Genomic DNA, 18,654 nt, shown 5'->3' on the forward strand with positions numbered 1-18,654 from the left:
TATGGTGTATAAATATATATAAGTATTTGTTAAGAAATAGGCTGATATACACAATAGTTGTTTTTACATAGATCAAAGAAAGATGACGATAGCATCTTGATAAGAATCATTGACTACATCAGTGGAAAAGCGTGTTTGTCTTTGCAAACAGTGCTTCGTTTTACTGTAGTAAGGCTTCTCACATGTAGATGTTAAGTCAACCCAGTGCTGAAACTAAGTCAGGCAACAGAAAGCCTGGGGCTTCCTTCACCTTATCTCACTGCTTAGCCCCAGCTCAAGGGTTCACACTTGAATGTCACAGCTCTGGGTTACTGTTAACAGAACGCATGCAGCATATGACTTGTTTGCATTGACTCAGATTTAAACTTTGGGAATGGATGTCCCAAGAGTGTGAAACAACTTTAATTGGACATTCAGACCAAAAGCAAGCAGGCTTCTCAGAAACCAAAACAATACTATGAGAAATTTTACAACCATTCATGTTACCAGGAATTTGATATTTGATTGAGTGAGTAGAGTGAGTTGGTAGATGCATTATAGCAAAAAATGATGTTGATGTATTTAAAAACAAAACAAAAACTGTTATTATTTTTTGCAGGAGCCCTCTGCATCAATGTAGGGATCTCTTTTAAATGAATGCCTGTGTTTTTTTTTCATGCAGTGCTAATATCGGTCTGAACATGGCCTAAGCCTACAGCTAACAGGTCAGTAAGCCCTGAACTAACGAGGGTCTTACCCCAGGGCTAAGTGTTCTGTGAAAAGCCCAAGCAGGGTGGTTTGGCATCAGTTTCCTCCTACTACCATTGTTAGAGCAGTAATTCAAGAGGTGCAGCCAAGTGGCAGAATACATCACATGTGCTGACATGGTTGTTTTGCATGACTTAAAGCAAATTATTTTATGACAACGTGAGAGAACTAAATGGGAACCCCTTTTATAGCCAGGTATTCTGTGAAAACTGCAAGGAATTGCAGTCTTTACTCTCATCATGGCAAAGAAAGGAATCATGACATGCCATGAAAGTCACACCAGTCAACCACAACATGCGATTGAGCAGATCTAATTAATCTTGTCCATGGCAGGTCTTTTTGTACCTTCATCTGATGACCTATGCTGCCAGGGGAAAAATACAAAACTGCTTGTTGGACAAACTGCGGTTAAGCTTAGCAATGCTCACTGGGCATTTTTCATTAGTATAATTTTGGTGCTGAGGCAAAGCCTTATGTCTCTCATGTCACAGATCTTTTTTTTTGAACAACAGGCCTTCTCTTTTCAAAGACGCAAGAGGAGCACTAAAGGCAAGTGGCCTATATCCATGCATAGACATAAAGTTAACTTCTCTTTTGTTATAATGGCTTGAGGAACATGTTTAATATGCACATTTCAGTGTTTTTTTGTTTGTATTTTTTTTTCTCTTTTTTTTTTTTTTTTTTTTTTGGTTGTTTGTGCGTCAGACCCAAAAGAATTTGCTGATACACTGTTGGTTTCTCTTAGGAACTGCACACTTGTACTTCTGCCCATGAAAGCACATGCTCACAGAGGCACATTAGAAAAATACACACACACAGTATAAATAAACCACATGATTTTCCTTTCTCTCACTTTGATGCACACACACAAACGAGCTTCGCTAAAGGTTATCTGAGCACTTCAAAAGATAATTCCAGTCTATCACAATTTGGGTCTTATTTTCATAGGTGGGACCCTCATTGCTGTCGGTAAAAAATTAACATATTAACCAAGGTAATTGCTCAAATCTGGGAATGTGGCAGCATAGCTCAAAAGTAATCTGATCAAAGATGCAGGTTTTTACCTCATACAGGTTTTAAACAAAGCCCCAGGATAGCCAGACTTATTTGAAAGAGGAAAATAAAGGCAAAATTTATTTCCCCAGCTGTCCTTTGTAAACATCCATCAGAGTTTATAGATAGACCCCCCTCAGCAGCTTACTGAATTTGCTCCAATTGCGTGCACAGTTTTTCCTCTGCAATTAAGGATTGTTTTCCGCTTTAAGCATGCTTTGAGTTTAAAATAAACTGGTTTAGATAGTCATCTGGCTAAAATATTGGCGTATTTACAACCTCATCTGACTATTCTTTCCTTGCCTTCTCAGATTTTGTTGTAGCCATGTTGCTGTCCCCAAATCTCAGAAATTACTTTGGTGAGCACATTTTTATCATAACCAAGAGAACACAACCCAAGATATGAAAACAAGACCTAAGTTGTTTATAAATAGAATTGTTGTTAAGACCGCTGCAGCTGTCTTTTTTAAGATGTGATAGGCCTGACCTGATATGTGAACACAGTTCTCTCTTCTTCTCTTCTTACTCTCCCACCATGTTAATAAGAGCCACCTGTCTGTTTTATGAACACTTATGGATTTTATAGCACGGCTAAAGAGCTACAAAATTTTTATATAATTTGAAACTTGTATTTTATTTTATTTCACACTGTCATCTTCACCAACTGTGCATTTTGGTTAGATGCTCAAACTGTTTTTCTGTCGCTATCTTGAACATTTTTGTCTTGAGGTCTCCAAATAGAATAAATCAGGAGAGAGTAGAGCTTACTGAGGGTTATACATTTGGTTATACAAAGTCTTCTGCTTGTATAATTCAGTCGTGTCTTTTGTCCTGGACACAGCCGATTATGCAAAATTGCCATTGGCAACTCCTCTCTGCAGAGGGAACAATACAACAACCCTGGGCTAAAATGTTCATGTTCATATTTATACGTGTAACAGGGGGCTCACTAAGCCTAATCTTTACCTCACTGCTTTGTTCTTAACCTCATAATAGGCCTAGTTTATGAAAATGAATGTAGAGACTGACACACTGTAGTTAAAGTAACTGGGGCTTAATTTAAACCTTTTATCATTTATCTTCAGCAATGAGGAGACATAACTAATTTCCTATTAGATAACAACAGCAACCCTGTGGTCCTTCAGTCTGAGGCATGCATGAATAAATACCTATAACATCAAATACATCATCAAATACAGTACTTGTAATAAATAGATAAAAGGTAGTTTAGAGAATATAAAGTTTCAGTATTAGCTCCTCCCTCTAAGTCCAGCTTGAATTGATTTGCATCGTGACTCCATGGATGCTCAGTCTCATTTGCTTAATGCTGATCAAAGTGATTTAATAGTTATTGACGCAATTTTTGACCTGAAGAGATATTGATGTACACATCTGTGCTTGCATGTTGGCTGTTTGGCTCACTTATCCTCCTGCACTGACTCCTAACTTTATTGTCTTGTCATGTTTTTTTTTTGGCAGTATCACATATTTCCTTCAATCACTCTCGATCTCTTTTGTTTTTTAATTACATTTCCCTTTTCCCTAACTTGCAGTTAGTTTCTTTCAACCTTCATTTTTGCTGTGTTTTTCTCCTCTTACCCCCCTACCCCCACACTTTGTCACTGTCTGGCTGCACTTTTTTCTCTAGAGGAAGTCGCTCTGCAGCTCATTGGAGAGCTGACTGACAGCCACCTCACTGTGCAGAGATCCTTTGAGTATCCTGGCAGTTTGCTGGGGGCTGTAGTCTGTAAGGTTTTCTCTGGTACCAGTGCCTGTTTCAGGGAAAGGACAGTGTCTGCAGGCCCTGTGGTTCTCTGGTAGCCCATTGGACAACCTTGTAGAGTTGCACTCTTCTTTGTGATGAGACTGCCTGCAAGTTCCCATCTGTGCGGAGCTGTGCTGACACAGACATCCACAGAGTGTCCTTCTGCACTGGGCCACATCCCGACACAGGAACTTGCGGAAGTTCGGCTTGAAGACCAGATAGACAATAGGGTTGTAAAGGGTGGAGGACTTGGCAAAGATAGCTGCCAGAGCAAAAGCCATAGGTGGTACAGTTGCTGGGTTACCAAACGCTGCCCACATGGACACAATTGCATATGGACTCCATGCTGTCAGGAAACCAATGCAAACTGCCACAGAAAGCTGAAAAGAGACATGATAACATGCAAAATATATTTGTCATGTGAATACATTTACTCCAAAGTATCCAGAGTAATCTTGGAAAGTGAGTCTACAATGCGCTTTTACCTTAATGATAAGTGTGTGTGCATTGGTGATCTTGTTCTGTGGGGACATGTGCTGCTGCACAGCCTGGCGGGAGCCTCGGACGGTCAGGAGGATGAATGTGTAGGACAGAAAAATGACAGTGCAGGGCATGATGTAGCAGAAGAAGAAGAGGCAGATGATGTAGCTCATAGCTGCTGGGTTTTGGCTGGGCGCATGCCAGTTGATGCAGCACGCTGTACCGTATGGCTCGGCTCCATACTCTCCCCAGCCCGACAGGGGACCCACTGCAAAGACTCCAGCATAGCACCAAACCCCAGCAACCAGGAGGCAGGCATGGCAGTACGAAAACTTGTTACCTGAGAAAGAGTGTAAGCGGGCAGAGACAGAGGCAGAAGCAGAGGAGGAAGAGTTGAGGGAGTGATTACTGACATGAGGACATAGAGGAAGGATACAGAAACAACAGCATAGCAACAATATGCTACTAAAGCATATTGAGTCTGATTACCTGATGCTGATAACATGATTGAGGAGGAGAGAGAGGAAGACGGAAAGAGGAGGAATTGGAGAGATATTGTCCAATAAAGTGAATTTGACAAGGAGAATGAAGGGCATTCTACAGATAAGACATTTATTTTATCCTTTGTTTTGGCCAGTGTATATTTTGATGTGGCCTCAGACCTGTTTGAATGAGAGGTCACATGGCCCCCAGGAATGCACATGTGAAGTCAGTAATCTTCATAATGCCAGGGACTCAAAGGTAAACATTATTCTGAGTGTAAGGAGAGCAGCTGCACGGTATGTTTACTTTGAGGCCAAAGAATGTGAGAAAAACCATTTGAAAAGCTACACAGTTATTTTCCTGTACTCTCCAAAGTCTGAGCACTGTTCACATTATATTTGCACCAGGATTGCACTTGAATATCTGAATATCTTGTATATCAAGAAAATTTCAAAAGTTTTATTTGTGATTCACAAAACTCGCCATTGTCTTGCAGTGACAGTGCCTTGCTATTTCATTGGTCGCTTCAGCTGTACAGAGTTATAGTTTAATCAAAATAAATACGTTAATCTAAATGGTGAAAAATGCATTACTCTAAACCTTTCAGATTTTACTCTCAAGAAATGAATAGACTGCATAGTTCGTATGAACATACAAAGTCACAAGGATGTAGGAAGTTATCCTTTATCCTCTGCTTAATGATGATTTGACACACAAAATCTAAAGTCAATAACAAAGTTTTCTTTGTATGAGAAGTGACTGCTGCAACAACAAATCGAATAGTTGTACAGTGTAATTCTTGTATACCTATTAAGACCTATTAAATGTGACTATACTGCATTTATGATGCATTTCTGTTAGCACTCACTTGTCATTATACTCGTGCAAGAGTGTGAATAAGGGAATCCGTGGGAAAAAGTGAAACTGTAATTGATTTAGACAAGAGCTTCTTCAGTGTGGAATCAGTGAGGAGGAGAACACAGGGAGCCTTATCTGCTGTACCACACAGCCTCTTCAGCTGGATGTCATCCCCCTCTTACAGTTCAAGCTGAGAGCCGGGTGTGGCGGGATGATAAAGCCATGTGGAACTCGCTGAACTGTGTGGTGGGGAAGAGGGCTGGTTAGCAATTTGAGATGGCTTTTATCTGATGTGAAGCGTCCCTTCACCGATCAAACTCTCCAGCTATCTGAGTGGCACATGAAGGATTCAACCTGAGCTCTTTTTATACGGAGAGCTGAACTCAATTTCTAACAAAAGCCCTCAAACATACTCTTACATTTTGATGCACCAAACTTTTTTACTCCTGATGCTGATTCAGATACTTCAATCTTCGTATCTGACAATATCAACTACCTATCTGATATGAAGCTCTCTTTTTTTTCTCAAAAATTGAAAATCTGGGTATTGCAGTGCATGGGACTCACTAGAATAATTTTTCTTTTTTTTTTAAATAATTTTTTTGGGGAGCATTTTGCCTTTATTTGGAGACTCAGCGCAGAGTGCAAAACAAAATGTTGGGGAGAGAGAGAGTGAGGGTTGCGACATACAACAAGGGTTCTCTGGCCAACAACTGAAATTTGTACGTTGTGGTTAGTAAGCGTACCAGAATGATCCGAAATGGCAGCACCATCAATAAACAAGTAAACAAGACAAAGTCAAAATCTGGTAAAAAAAGCTGCTAATTGTTGCTCAATGATGTAATATTAGTTTGTTGGCATATTTATGATGTCATTGTGTTGTATATGCATTCTGCCTGGTGTCAGCAGGTTTCAGCCCTTCATCAGTTTGCTTCTCTCTGTGCTCACATATACACTATTTTAATATAGCAGAATTCCAAATTAATCATATCATGTACATGTTTTCCTGTTTCTGTTGTCAGACAGCGGAACACAAGCGTGTGCTGTGTGCATGTTTTGGGACTGAGCTCAATAGCCAATCAGTTTAAACCCCCTCACCACACCCACTTTAACCTCTCTCCTAAACCATTTGGCCACCAGGGCACCCCAGAATAATTTTCATGTGAGCTAAATCAAGGGATTGCTGTAGCACAAAAAACTGAGTTGGGGCCTCGCTGTGACTGAATGAATGTAGCTGAATGTAGCAATAGCCAATTCTTCTTCTTTAACAATGTGAGCTTGTTTGGCTGCACTATTAAATGATGCACCAGCTGCTCTCCCAATTTTATTTCTGGCACAGTAGCTGCTCAGGAAGTATCTGCTGTAGCATTAAACCACACTTTCTTCTACCATCATAACTTTAGATATCACTAAATCAGTATGGACTGAAAATTTAAAGCAGCTATAATTGATATTTTTCTAATAGCTATTTTTCTAATAGCAATGTATCAAATGACTTTAGCTTTCGTTAACCTTTATAGCGTTGTTTTTGGCTACAGCAAGCTGCTGTTTTTAGTGAAAAACCCAGTGTACACTATTTGCTCAGCCCCAAACAGCAGATAGACACAGTTAGCAACTAGCCGGTGAACATAGTGGCACATTTAGCAGCGAAAAAGCCAGATATTTCCCTCTGGGGTGCCTATCAAACAGAAAGAGGTTACGCGAAGACAGCGAGACCAGTCAGTCCATGAATTTGTAGGGAATGGAAATGCTGACACCAGCCTTTACCCTTTCAGTCCACCCTGCTCACTGTGTATGTACCATTTCATACACACAATTTTATGTGTGATGTTGGCTTTGACTATGATTGAGGTCTGTTTAAGCCCAATGGCACCTGAAAGGCTTCAATTTTCACAGCTAATACCACTTAGCTTCAGGACAGATATCCCACATTGATTCTGTTGTCAGTTAACTGTAAGTCAGTCCTTTTAAACTGTAAAGCAATTCCCCAGCTCCCGTATTCATTCTCTGCTATTCATGCCCCACCTCACTCTTGTCGGTAGACCCTCTTATTCAGTGAACCACAGAGGGGGAGGATAAGTCCTCCTAATGAGAACGTGCTTGACTCATCCACCCTCAGTCTTTTGTTTAATGGACTTCGATCCAGCGTTCACAAGTTCATCAGCACTCATGGGTGGCGGTAGATTAAACTAAATAGGAAGCACTAGATCCATGTGCAGCTGTTAGATCACCAAGTGCGGGGTAATTTGTCAGCAGGTGTCTATTAAGAATAGCAATATACACGTGAGGTAGTACAGCTGTGACAAAGAACTAATAAAAGAGAGAAAGGAAGAAGCACTCTCCATCACACTCACCCATCTCCCCAGTACTCTATCTCTTCGCCTACCAATGTGTTTAAACAGTTGGTCCTCGAAGAATGTTCTAGGGTATTTAAGCAAGAATGTGACATACAGTTTCAGTTACATGAGCGGTAACAACACCCCCCCTCCCAGTAGATTTAATGATTTATATCCTCTGCAGTTTGGTTTTCTCATCTGATTTTGAAGTTTTAATATTCAAACTCGGATTTGTGTTTGAAACTGACAAATCCTGGGAGAAGAGTTTAAAAAAGGAAATGCAGTTAAATACCTTGGAACAGAAATCTTAGTAGAAACTGATGAGGGAGTTTGCTGCCTCATCAGTTCTATGAAGAAATGTGTGTAGCTCTAGACCGCAATCCCAGTTCAATATCTTTTTACACAGTCAGTGTCTTTAACACTTTAAGACTTTAAGATGGTATTTCATATTGAGTCACGAAATTCGCTCATGCACATCCAGTCCAATTAAACCAGTTTATTGTCCTTTGAAAACTGATACAGTAACCCATGCTGAATGTAATGTGATAATCTCTCCATAATAATGCCACATGTGGAAACTGAACCTTTTGTCAACAGTCCATATATGTTATCATTTTTTTCCTCTCTGCACCCCAGAAATCCAATCATCAGATTGATATTTTTGTCATTATTCTATAAACAGAGTTTCTACACTACTGTTTTTTTTTTTTTTTTTTTAAATCATGATTATGCCGAGCACTCCATGGAACTAGCTTGTAACTTCTTAATAAATGCATTCCACTCTGTCACTTTTGGCAAACTACAGATTCTTCTCATGGGGGAATTGATTGGTCATTGCCAGGCTTCTTATTCACATGACTAAAAGAGCAGCAGCAGTAGCAATTAGGCCTTCAGGCAAAGAAAGTAATAGCTTCTGCAGTTTTAACGTCTATGTCACCTGCAGACAGTGAGAGCTGCAGTTTTTTGGTTTTATTTCTGCTGTTTCTTCTTTTGTTGCATGTGTGCTCAAGGTTTTACATTTGATGAATAAATTCAGCTTGTGGCTGTAAAACACCAACATTTAGTTTATGCTGTTTTTTTTTTTTAATTTCTTTCTTTCTTTCTTTTCATAACCATCTGTTACATGTGCATGTCCTTTAGCTTTTTCAGGCTCCATCAGACAACGAAATAAGTAAGTGTTAATTGTTTTAATTGATAATTACTCTTCTGGAGCTAACTACTTTGGCCTCTTGAAGCCAGAAATTTTGTTTCAGTTCTCAGTTGCACAAGTAAAGCAAGTATAAGAGACCCTTTCTGCAGCCTGGGCAGACAGCTGTATTGATGTAAATAGAAATTACGTGTTCCATTAGAAGTATGTGAGGTGGACAACTGAAACACGCAGCTGAGGAACTTCCTGTGTAGAGAAGACGTAACATCATGCTGATGGTGATAATTTGTCGCCAGTAGGTAGAGCAAGTTTTTCTAAAACTGCTTGTGCTGCAGGTCTGGAGTTATTTCCTTGGTCTGATTTTGGGTAATTTTTTGTGTGTCTGTGTGTACAACTAGGGAAGCAGACTGGTATAGTATATAAAGTAGTTTGAAAGAGGACAGTGTGGTTTAACAGAGTGTCTGTAAGCTGAATACATTTGTACAAGGTTCCTTGCAAAGAAGTCTCATAAAGGCATAATTATTTGTGCTCATTTGCATTTCAAACACTTATTTGTGAGGCTTGTAGCCTCTGGGGTTTTACACTCTCCATTATAGACTATGTTCCTCTGGAAAACAGACAAGAGGAGCCTTTTAACAACACAGCCTTGACTTCAGATATAGTGTGCCTATTAGCAACAATTGTTGAACCTACTGGAGTCTGGAATAGACTTCTAATTCCGTTCGGAAATTGCTAGCTGGTGCACTAATTTTTCAAAGCCTTGTGAAGCTGGATATAAACAAAACCTGAATTAGTTCAGTTGTGAAATAAACAATGTTCACTGTGTATCAGATCTATACAATATCCAGCCGTGTTTGATAACTCATCCAGGCTGCCAGCATGACATTTCTTATGCTTTCTGCTACATGCTGCCGTTGAGTTGTGACTTGTGAATTACTATCTTAACCAAATCTTCCTTATTTGTTCTCTTTTAATGTTAGAGTGGTTATACTTTTCTATTTCATCTTTACCTTGTATATTTGGCATTATAAATTCCATTGATGCTGAATGTGTCACATTAACTCTGTTCTGTGTACACTGAGGTCTCTATGGGTGAGTGTGAGTGTGTGAAGCCTAGCATCCATTCATAGAATATGGAGGTGAGGAGAGCTGATGCTGAGAGTGTTTCGGAGTGAAATTAAATTATAAACAGTTTCTGTCAACTGCTACCAGTTCATACATATTGCTTCTTAGATGTTTCTAAATTAATTATGATTCATGAATTATGGCTAAGTGATGCTGTGCCAAATGTTATCATTTTCACAGAAAGACTAAAAAATTATCTAATGATGGTTTAATCAGCAAATTAGGAGAGATTGATGATTCTTGGGAAAAACTGAATTAACTGCCTGCAAAAACAACTAATGGCAATGTCTGTGTGAAATCAAAGGTTTAATATTTTAATTCTAACTGCGTATTTAAAAAGAGAAAAAAAAAAACCAATATGGACCTTAACTCGACTGTCTGTGCAGCTTAGAGAGATTTGGCTTAGACTCAGGCAATCATGTAAATAAATCCTCATTGGCAAAAAAGATAATTATGCTCATTTAGCAATTTGCTGTTTGAACAATTTGCAGTCATACCGAAGTGCAGTGAAAGCAGCTCACATGCACAAGAGTAAAAAAACTGGAGAGTTAAGGTTAAGTGAAACTGCCTGATAACTGAAGAGTCAAAGACTTCCACTATATGTCAGATATTTGAGAACTTCTCAGTCTTCTGTTTAAGGCAGTATTTTGGAGCTATGCTGTTGCAGGATCTCTCGTCTGTGCATAAATGTTTCTGATCTTAGAATGGATATGTCAAAGCTCCATGTGTCGTCCAATAAAACACTTGGTTTCAAGAGGCAGGAGTCCCATCAGTTTGGAAATTTGTAGGAGTAAGACTTGTAGACAGTGAGAGCGAGAGAGAGCTAAATCCCGGTATTAAAGAAAGCATTACATAAGTTTAATCTAAAACAGAAATAAATCATAACTCAATAACTAGCTGATCCTATTAATGCCCTTGGACAACATCAGAATTAATTTGCATGATTACATTAACTGGATGTGAGTGAAAAATTACCATGAAGTCTAAAAAAAAACATTAATACGAGGTGCGATCAAAAAGTTTTGAAACTGTTCCTGCTGCGGACAAAAGAAGCGCTGCACAGTAATGTAAGCAGTGACTTTTGTGACTCAGTGAGTCTCACAATCAACATGGGGACCTGTTCTACACACAGAACAGGACTTCCAAGGTTTAAAGCACATACCGTTGTGGCTTGTTATAGGAGTAGTCTCTGAATTTTTTTTTTTTTTTTTTTAGCACAGCTCCTAACTACAGGATAACTATGGATAATCATAGATAACATAACTATTTACAGTATGTTATCTATATGGATAACATCATCTCTGTTGGTTAGTTTCAGCTTGTGACTTCTGTTCCTCTTTGTTGTGACTGTTGTGTTTGACATAATTTGTTCTGACTTTTGGGACTGTTCCTCTTGATAATTTTGCATTTTTTAAAACTAGACCATTTGCATTGTGGGCACATTTGATTGGCCTCACTGGAGCAGTCTTAGTTTTCTTGTCTTGTTCTGACAGTATCACAGTGCTGACTGCCAAGCCTCTCTATTACTGTTAATAGGCAAATGCAACTAATTAACATTCCACCCACAGTAACAATTTTTAATTGTGACGGAAGAGGATTTCATTATATTCTTGTGTCTCCTCTGTGGGAATTTCATCAAAGCCACCTAACGTGCAGATCTTTGGAATGTGTGAGAAATTCAGGGCAAACAGGACATGGAAACCTCACACAGGCTTGGGTTCAAACACAGGTCCTTCCTGCTGCAAGGCAACAACATAGACTATCGTTTAACCTTGCTGCATGATTAAAGACTTGTGCAATATGTCACACAATAACTAAAACTTGTATTTTAAGCATTCAAGGTCATTACTGAACATTTGAAAAGTAGTTTGATAAATAGAAAACAGACAGTGAGTTGGGGTTGTTTTGTCCTAAAACTTTTTCTTTCTTAGTCAATTGCAAATGTATCCAAAAAACTTTTGAAGCGGACTGAAATCCTATTGCTCCAGTTGCTATACTTAACAGATGTTGAGAAGGTGGAAATGCATCTGTCTCTCCAAGAAACATACATAATCTTTACTCCTCCCATGTTTTACTATGCTGGTAAGCAGTATGTAGATGTGGACTCTACAAGGTCTGTTCTCTGTGATAACGGCAGAGAAATTAACTGTCATTCTCCCTGCCATATCAAAGCGACAGGAAAAGGTGACAGTGGTTTCAACTCAGACAGTCATACAAAAGGTGCATTCAGCTGTTGTAGCATTTATCTGATCCCTGATCAGTTAATTCACTGAATGATCTATGCGGGTGAGAAGGTGGCATGAATGAAAGCCATTAAGATGATAAAGCTTTTGCCTTGTGTCGGTTAATGGGTAGCTGTTAGTTTGAAATGTATACTATAGTTGAACTAAAATTTGCTTGTGTACATAAGTTATATTTCTTCTGGTGTTTTTTTTTTCTTTTTCTGCAGTTTCAGCTGCATCACAGCCACCGTCTGGACTTGACTGAATCTGACCCTGACCTGCTTGCAGCCCATGAAAACCAAGAGATCTGACCAACAAAGATGAGTATATTTACATAATGTACATTAGATCTTTTTTTTAATTTTATCCGGCCATGAGACACTTGATATGACAAGTGGGGCCAGAGCCATCCTTGACATATATTTAGTCTCTCTCTGACTTTTTTTTTCAGTGAGCACTGATGATGGATTTGTAAAGTGAGAACAGCTTACTTTAATCCACACTAGGACCTTTAAAAATAAGAGAACTCTTTTTACTTGACATCACTGTAACCTGTGCAAACATCTACTATTTAATGCTTTGAAAAAGAATTTGAATTGTACGGTTATCTTAATTGTACTTGACATCTGAAATTCAACTGTAAACCTTAAGTTAACCACACGTCATTATCGCTGCACGTTGTGAATAAACTCTTTTTAACTGTAAAGAAAAGTGTTTCATGTTGTAAGCACCACAATGGCTATACTTAAACCCCAGCTAAATTCATCTGTCAGTCCTCATAGGAGTGGTACTTCCTGTTAAATTCACATGGGCCTGTCATAAAAAAAGGAGCTTTCTTTCTTCAGAATAAAGGTTTTTGGCCTGAAGGGCAAGAAGTGAAAATTGTCAATACAGGGAAAGCAGCCCTGCAGCCCTCTAGTTAATCAGTATGAATGAATGAATGAATATCAGCAACACTTTTAGTAAATTCTTCTGCTTAAAATAATGTGTTCTTTTCACTGTGGATTTTAGATATAATATGTAGTAAAGCATAAAAACTGTATGTCTTACCATAGTTTGGGCAGCAGACCTTGAGCCAGCAGACGCAGGAGAGCACCGTGAGATTGGTCAGACTGCTCAAACCAAACAAAACGCCACAGAAGGCATAGATAGTACATGTTGTCTTATTAAAAAGCCACCTGAACACAGGGAGAGAAATAGAAGAGGACATTTGTCACTGACTGTCTTCCTGATATTACGCCAAGATTTCTCTGCAAAATCCTTTTGGTGAATTACACAATTCATACCCGGCAGATGAAACGGCTAATACATTTTCCGGGCTTCCCTCTGGTCTTTGCTTACTGCAGTCAGCAGTGATGCATTTTGACCCAATCATGGCATATTTGACAGCTATCAGCCATGCATGCTCAGGGGATCAGAGAAGTAAGCAGGGAAAGCCAAGGGATGAAACATGAGGCATAAGAGAGACAAAGTGCATGATATGAAATGTTTCATTTACCATTTTTAATGTTATTTTTTTTTGTCTGCCTTTCTTTTTTATGTGTGACTAAGATCTTGTGCTCCTCTAAGGCACATAGCCATGTTTTTGGAAACACCGAGGTATGGGTCCTAATTTCCGAATACAACAACACTACCCCAAAGGAATTTTTGGATTCTCCACCACTGAAAAAATTTCAGTGTTTTTTTTCATCCATTCAGTTATCAAGGGTGTAGGTGTGGTGTCAAAAGTGGGATGATAACAATGAAATCTGAGGTTCTTCCAAAAAACAAAAGTGAATGCTATTTCCACAGTTTATAAATATTTTTATCAAGCTAGCAAATAAATGATGTTTGGTTATTGTGCTTTCAATAATAATGGTAGTATAATAAAAAAATCTAACCCTAACTAAAATCACATTCTCTTTCGTTGAGTTAAAAATGTTGTATTTACATCTTTTCTACAGAGAGCACTGTCCTATGCTGTTCTCTTTGATTGATGCTCAGTCCATTGTTACTAGTGTCTTTTTACAAGAATAATAACTGTAACATTATTACTGTAACAGGAGGTGTTTTTTTTTTTCAGGCCTGAGAGGATGGCTGCAGATGGCCACAATAACCTTCACCTACAAGGTATATGTTTTATGAAACCTGAGCGGCAAAACCTAAGGCATAAAGTCTAAAAATCACTTATCTTCAGCTTTATGCAGCTTTATAGCGAGTTTTAGCTCATTGTTTAGCTGCCTGCACCCAAATTGTACTGTTTTAGCTCCTTCTCACCACTCTCATAGCGTCAGTTTTGGCCATAGCTTGCTTGTCTAGGATCTTGAAAATTAGGGCAGCATGTCATCCTATCCCCAGTGGTAATTACACCTTTGTTTGTAATTTTAATTGTTGTTACTCTCTTATCCCTCAGGAATACACTGAACATGAAGATGACATAGCAACAGAATAAATGAAAAAAGGAAGAATGGTGGAAACCTGAATGGTCACTCACATGTGAGCGTAGGCTGAGGGGATAGCCAGTGGGAACAGGGTTATGGTCATTCCCAGGTCACTGATGGCCAGGTTAACCACAAAGAACTCTGCTGGCTTCAGGGAGGACTTCTTTCTATAGGCCACGAACAGCAGAATCCCATTCCCCAGCACTGACAGCACACCTGGGATACGGAGTGACAGAATAATATTAGGATGTGAACACACAGTCATGCAATTGAAAGGTGCAAATCTAGGGGAAAAAAAATCACTCACCAAAAATGGTGTAGAGAGTTCCCATGAGGAAGTCATTGTCTTTCGATATTCTGGACACGAGCAGAAATGTTTCTGAGGCATTTCCCATCTAGAACAAAAATGAAAAAAACAGACAGGGGAAAAGAGAGACAGAGAAAAATCTTTAAACTTGTGTTTTCACCTTCAGGCAATTAAAAAAAAAAAAAAAGCACAAGTACCGGTAACTTCCTTACAAACTTAGGTCCTGATACCTTAGACAGGACATAACGTGTGGATCAACTACAACGTCTTGAAACAAAAGTGCAATAATAAACCAGATTCATACAGGCCCCAGTGCTTCTTGTGGTTTATATTTGCACTACTGCATCTATAATTTCATGATGCATATCTCCCACTACCACTTAAAACTACAGAAAACATATAATAACCTGCATTACAACACAGCACAGACATGTACTTGCTTCAGTATGTGTTTGTAGTTGTAGTAGCTGTAGCTGTATTTAGTACTCCCTCTGCCACTGGTTAGTTCTTTACTCAATTACCCATTTATTATCGCGACATAATAAACCATGAAGGACATCTACATGTCATTCTCTTTTTATAATTTTGAACCTACACCATCTCATCAAAGTACAGGGAAGAGAAGAGTTTTCCCTTTGTACAGTTTTCCCCGAACAAATTCAATATCATCCTTCAAAATCAGTCTCATCTTGGACACTTGGCATACACAACATCACCTGCTGCCAATACCATATCCCTTGTGGCCAAAACAAGTTGCTGAGGAAATGGAATTTATAGGTGGAGATAAAATGAAAACATATTCATAGCCTTTCTATTTTACTCAACGTTACTCAAATACTTACAAATTAAAGAGAACCAACAAAGGAGAGAGACATGTTCCATCACCTGGTGTTATGAGTGGAGCTGCTTGTGGATAAATCCATATTACCATGCACTCAGGAGATTATCTTCAAAGAGAACCAAAGGTGAGAAAATTATTTAAATGTTATTCTGTGTGGACTTTCTAATGGAATTTTATATGGCCTCTGGTACATTTAGCACACGCTGTATGAAGTCCTTTCCTGTATTACTGCACACTGTATGTAAATATAAACACTTGTACATGAGTGTACAAGTGTTTATATTTACATACACACTTGTACATGAGTGTGTTTACGGCTTGAGGAGTTTCATATGTACAATGTGCACGTGCACAGCAGAATCATCTACAGTACTACTTTGTTCAAAAACAACTACTAATTCTTACTCAAGTGATATCAAACAGAATTACACTGTTATATCAAGACATGCAATATAATTATTTTCCTAAATTACCCCAGTGTGTTATGTCCCCAGTTTGCTTAGTCATAACTTGCGCTTGGGATAGGTCAACATTTGTCAACATTAACTCTCTTTGAGCGTCACAGAACATGCCTTGTCTTGTGATGTTGCAATATGTTCAGCTTTTATCCTTTTCAGAGGTTCCCACAGATATTCAGGGGGGCTGAGATCTGGTGACTGTGTAGAGAATGTGTGGGATATGATTCTTTACTGAGCTTAAGATGTCACACCAGCAGATGACTACATAGATAAATTCCACAACTAGATGAAAGGATACACTTGTTTTATACAAAGAGTACATAGCGTACACAAGTCATTACATTATGTACAAAAATAACATGAAGAGACTAGTTCACCAGTTAATTAAATAAAATACAGTGTATGGAGTTGCTAAATACAGATATATACCAAGGAATGAAATGAATACATTAAAAAATTATATATAGAATTTAATGCATTCAGAATATGAAGTACATGTTCAGAACTTTATTCTTTCTAGTGCTGCATTGCTATACTAAGTAAAATTAATTTACATAAGGAGTGAGACACATCAGTGAAATCTTCTGTATCGCGAGGATGCCGGGAATTAATGATTTTCTCACTGGCTGACAGCATCATACAAACAACTACATAATACATAAGGTATAGTATTGTTTTTCAAAAAAATCCCCATTGGCTGATGAATGAGTAATCAGCTAGTCCTTCTGATGGCATCCACATGTAAAAAAATAATCTTCTTAAACATACAACATATGCAACATAAACATAATAAATATTTCTAGAACGCTCAATGCAGAAACTACATTGAATAACAAACTGCGTGACATGAATGACAATAACATAGTTTTCCTTATACTTATCTCAATACCAGGAATGGGCTCTGATAACTAGTTCCATTTTGGATCCGGCTCAAAATGGTCCATTATGGAATTTTTGAAAATTTATTCACGTTCTTTGCTTAGTTAGCCTCTTTGGCCTCTCTCTCTCACACCACAGGCATCAGCAATGAATAAAAAATAGACAATGTATACAACAGTGGTGTTGTTAAAAACACAACAACAGCTTAAATGTTCCATAGTCACCGAAACAACTGAAAAATGAAATAGTTGCAGGTAGAAGCGACAAGTCTTTCGTCTAGTTACTCCGCTACTGTCCAACACATTAAAGTGAGAACTTTAGTACAAATTTTGGTGAATTTTTGTTAACTTGACCCATCGGTGTTATGCTGTATTCTGTAGCGGAATTAATTCTGCTTTATCTAGAAGCAAATATGAAGCAAAATTAATATTCTGCTTTATCATTAGCTTCTGCAGCTGCAGCAGCACAGACCCCTAGTGAGAAGCAAACGCAGCAAAAGGAAAAACAAGGCCGGACTGGGTTAATGAATGTCACAGAAAAATATGGGGTGAGAGCCCATGTCCGTGGTGTAGGTTTGATCTTGAATTATTCTAGTTTATATTACAGTCACACTTTTCTGGTTATTGGTCCCTAAATAACAATCAAAATTATCGATTGTTATTCAAGTGATTAGAAGACGGTAGATTCTTGAGTATTAAGTTGTATCTTTTGTTACATAAAATAGTTGAAATTGGTTTTGTTAATATGCTGACTGAAATAAAAACAGTACATTTTTTTTTAACTAAGATATTTTCATTTTCCAACAAACTACTAAAAAAAAAATCCAAAAAGGGATTTGAGAGGTGGATTTGGAACTGGATTCATGCTCAATAAAATGCTATTGAACTCCATCCCTAATCCACACTACAGTTAATCTTCACATTAGTGTGAGTGCCTCCTGTTCTTGCCTTCTCATTGCTCTTGTGACTACAGAGAAGCGCTCTATTTCCATATAGCAATCTGGGAGCCAAGCTGAATTTCCATCAGGGTTTTATACGCCTTAATGACTCTAAATATTTTTATACAGACTTCACATCATGGTTGGACGACCGGCAAGTCTTTTATTAACTTTGACAAATGAGTCACCTTCAACAGTTCTCAGACCTGCACCAGCCTATGCCAAGCTAATGTGTCTTTGTGGAAATGTATCTCCCTGCAGATACTGCTGTAAGTTTGCTGAATTCCTCCTCTATGATGGCATCTATGTGTTTTTCTGCACATTTACTGGTAGTGATTTTAGTCCATACTGAGACCTGAACAACATTTTTTTTTCTTTCTTTCAAGAAAGAAGTAAGAATTCTAAGCTTTAAACATCAATTTTGTCCAGCCTATTTTACAGTCTTTGTATTCTCCAAATACATGACCTCCTGGGCTCATAAAACCATTTTAAATCATTGGCAGTAACTTAAAATTGCATGGTGGTAAATTCTGAAAACAATACTACTCTTTCTTACAAGAGTACTTCACTAAGTACAGACATCAACTTTAAGTATA

At 38.3% G+C, this 18,654-nt stretch overlaps 1 protein-coding gene across 1 annotated transcript in view; it reads right to left on the bottom strand.

The window, feature by feature from the left end:
* Nucleotides 1-3,444: 3,444 nt before the first annotated feature.
* The window catches only part of opn7b (opsin 7, group member b), a 52,409-nt gene continuing 37,199 nt past the window's right edge, over nt 3,445-18,654 (bottom strand). The window contains exons 2-7 of the mRNA XM_041059417.1: nt 14,944-15,031; nt 14,690-14,852; nt 13,267-13,394; nt 4,535-4,540; nt 4,051-4,385; nt 3,445-3,945 (exon numbers count right to left, since the gene is read on the bottom strand). Coding sequence (XP_040915351.1) covers nt 3,445-3,945; nt 4,051-4,385; nt 4,535-4,540; nt 13,267-13,394; nt 14,690-14,852; nt 14,944-15,031 — 1,221 coding nt within the window. The remainder of the gene's footprint in view (nt 3,946-4,050; nt 4,386-4,534; nt 4,541-13,266; nt 13,395-14,689; nt 14,853-14,943; nt 15,032-18,654) is intronic.

Source organism: Toxotes jaculatrix, chromosome 2 (assembly GCF_017976425.1).
Source record: "Toxotes jaculatrix isolate fToxJac2 chromosome 2, fToxJac2.pri, whole genome shotgun sequence".
NCBI classification, from domain to species: Eukaryota; Metazoa; Chordata; class Actinopteri; family Toxotidae; genus Toxotes; species Toxotes jaculatrix.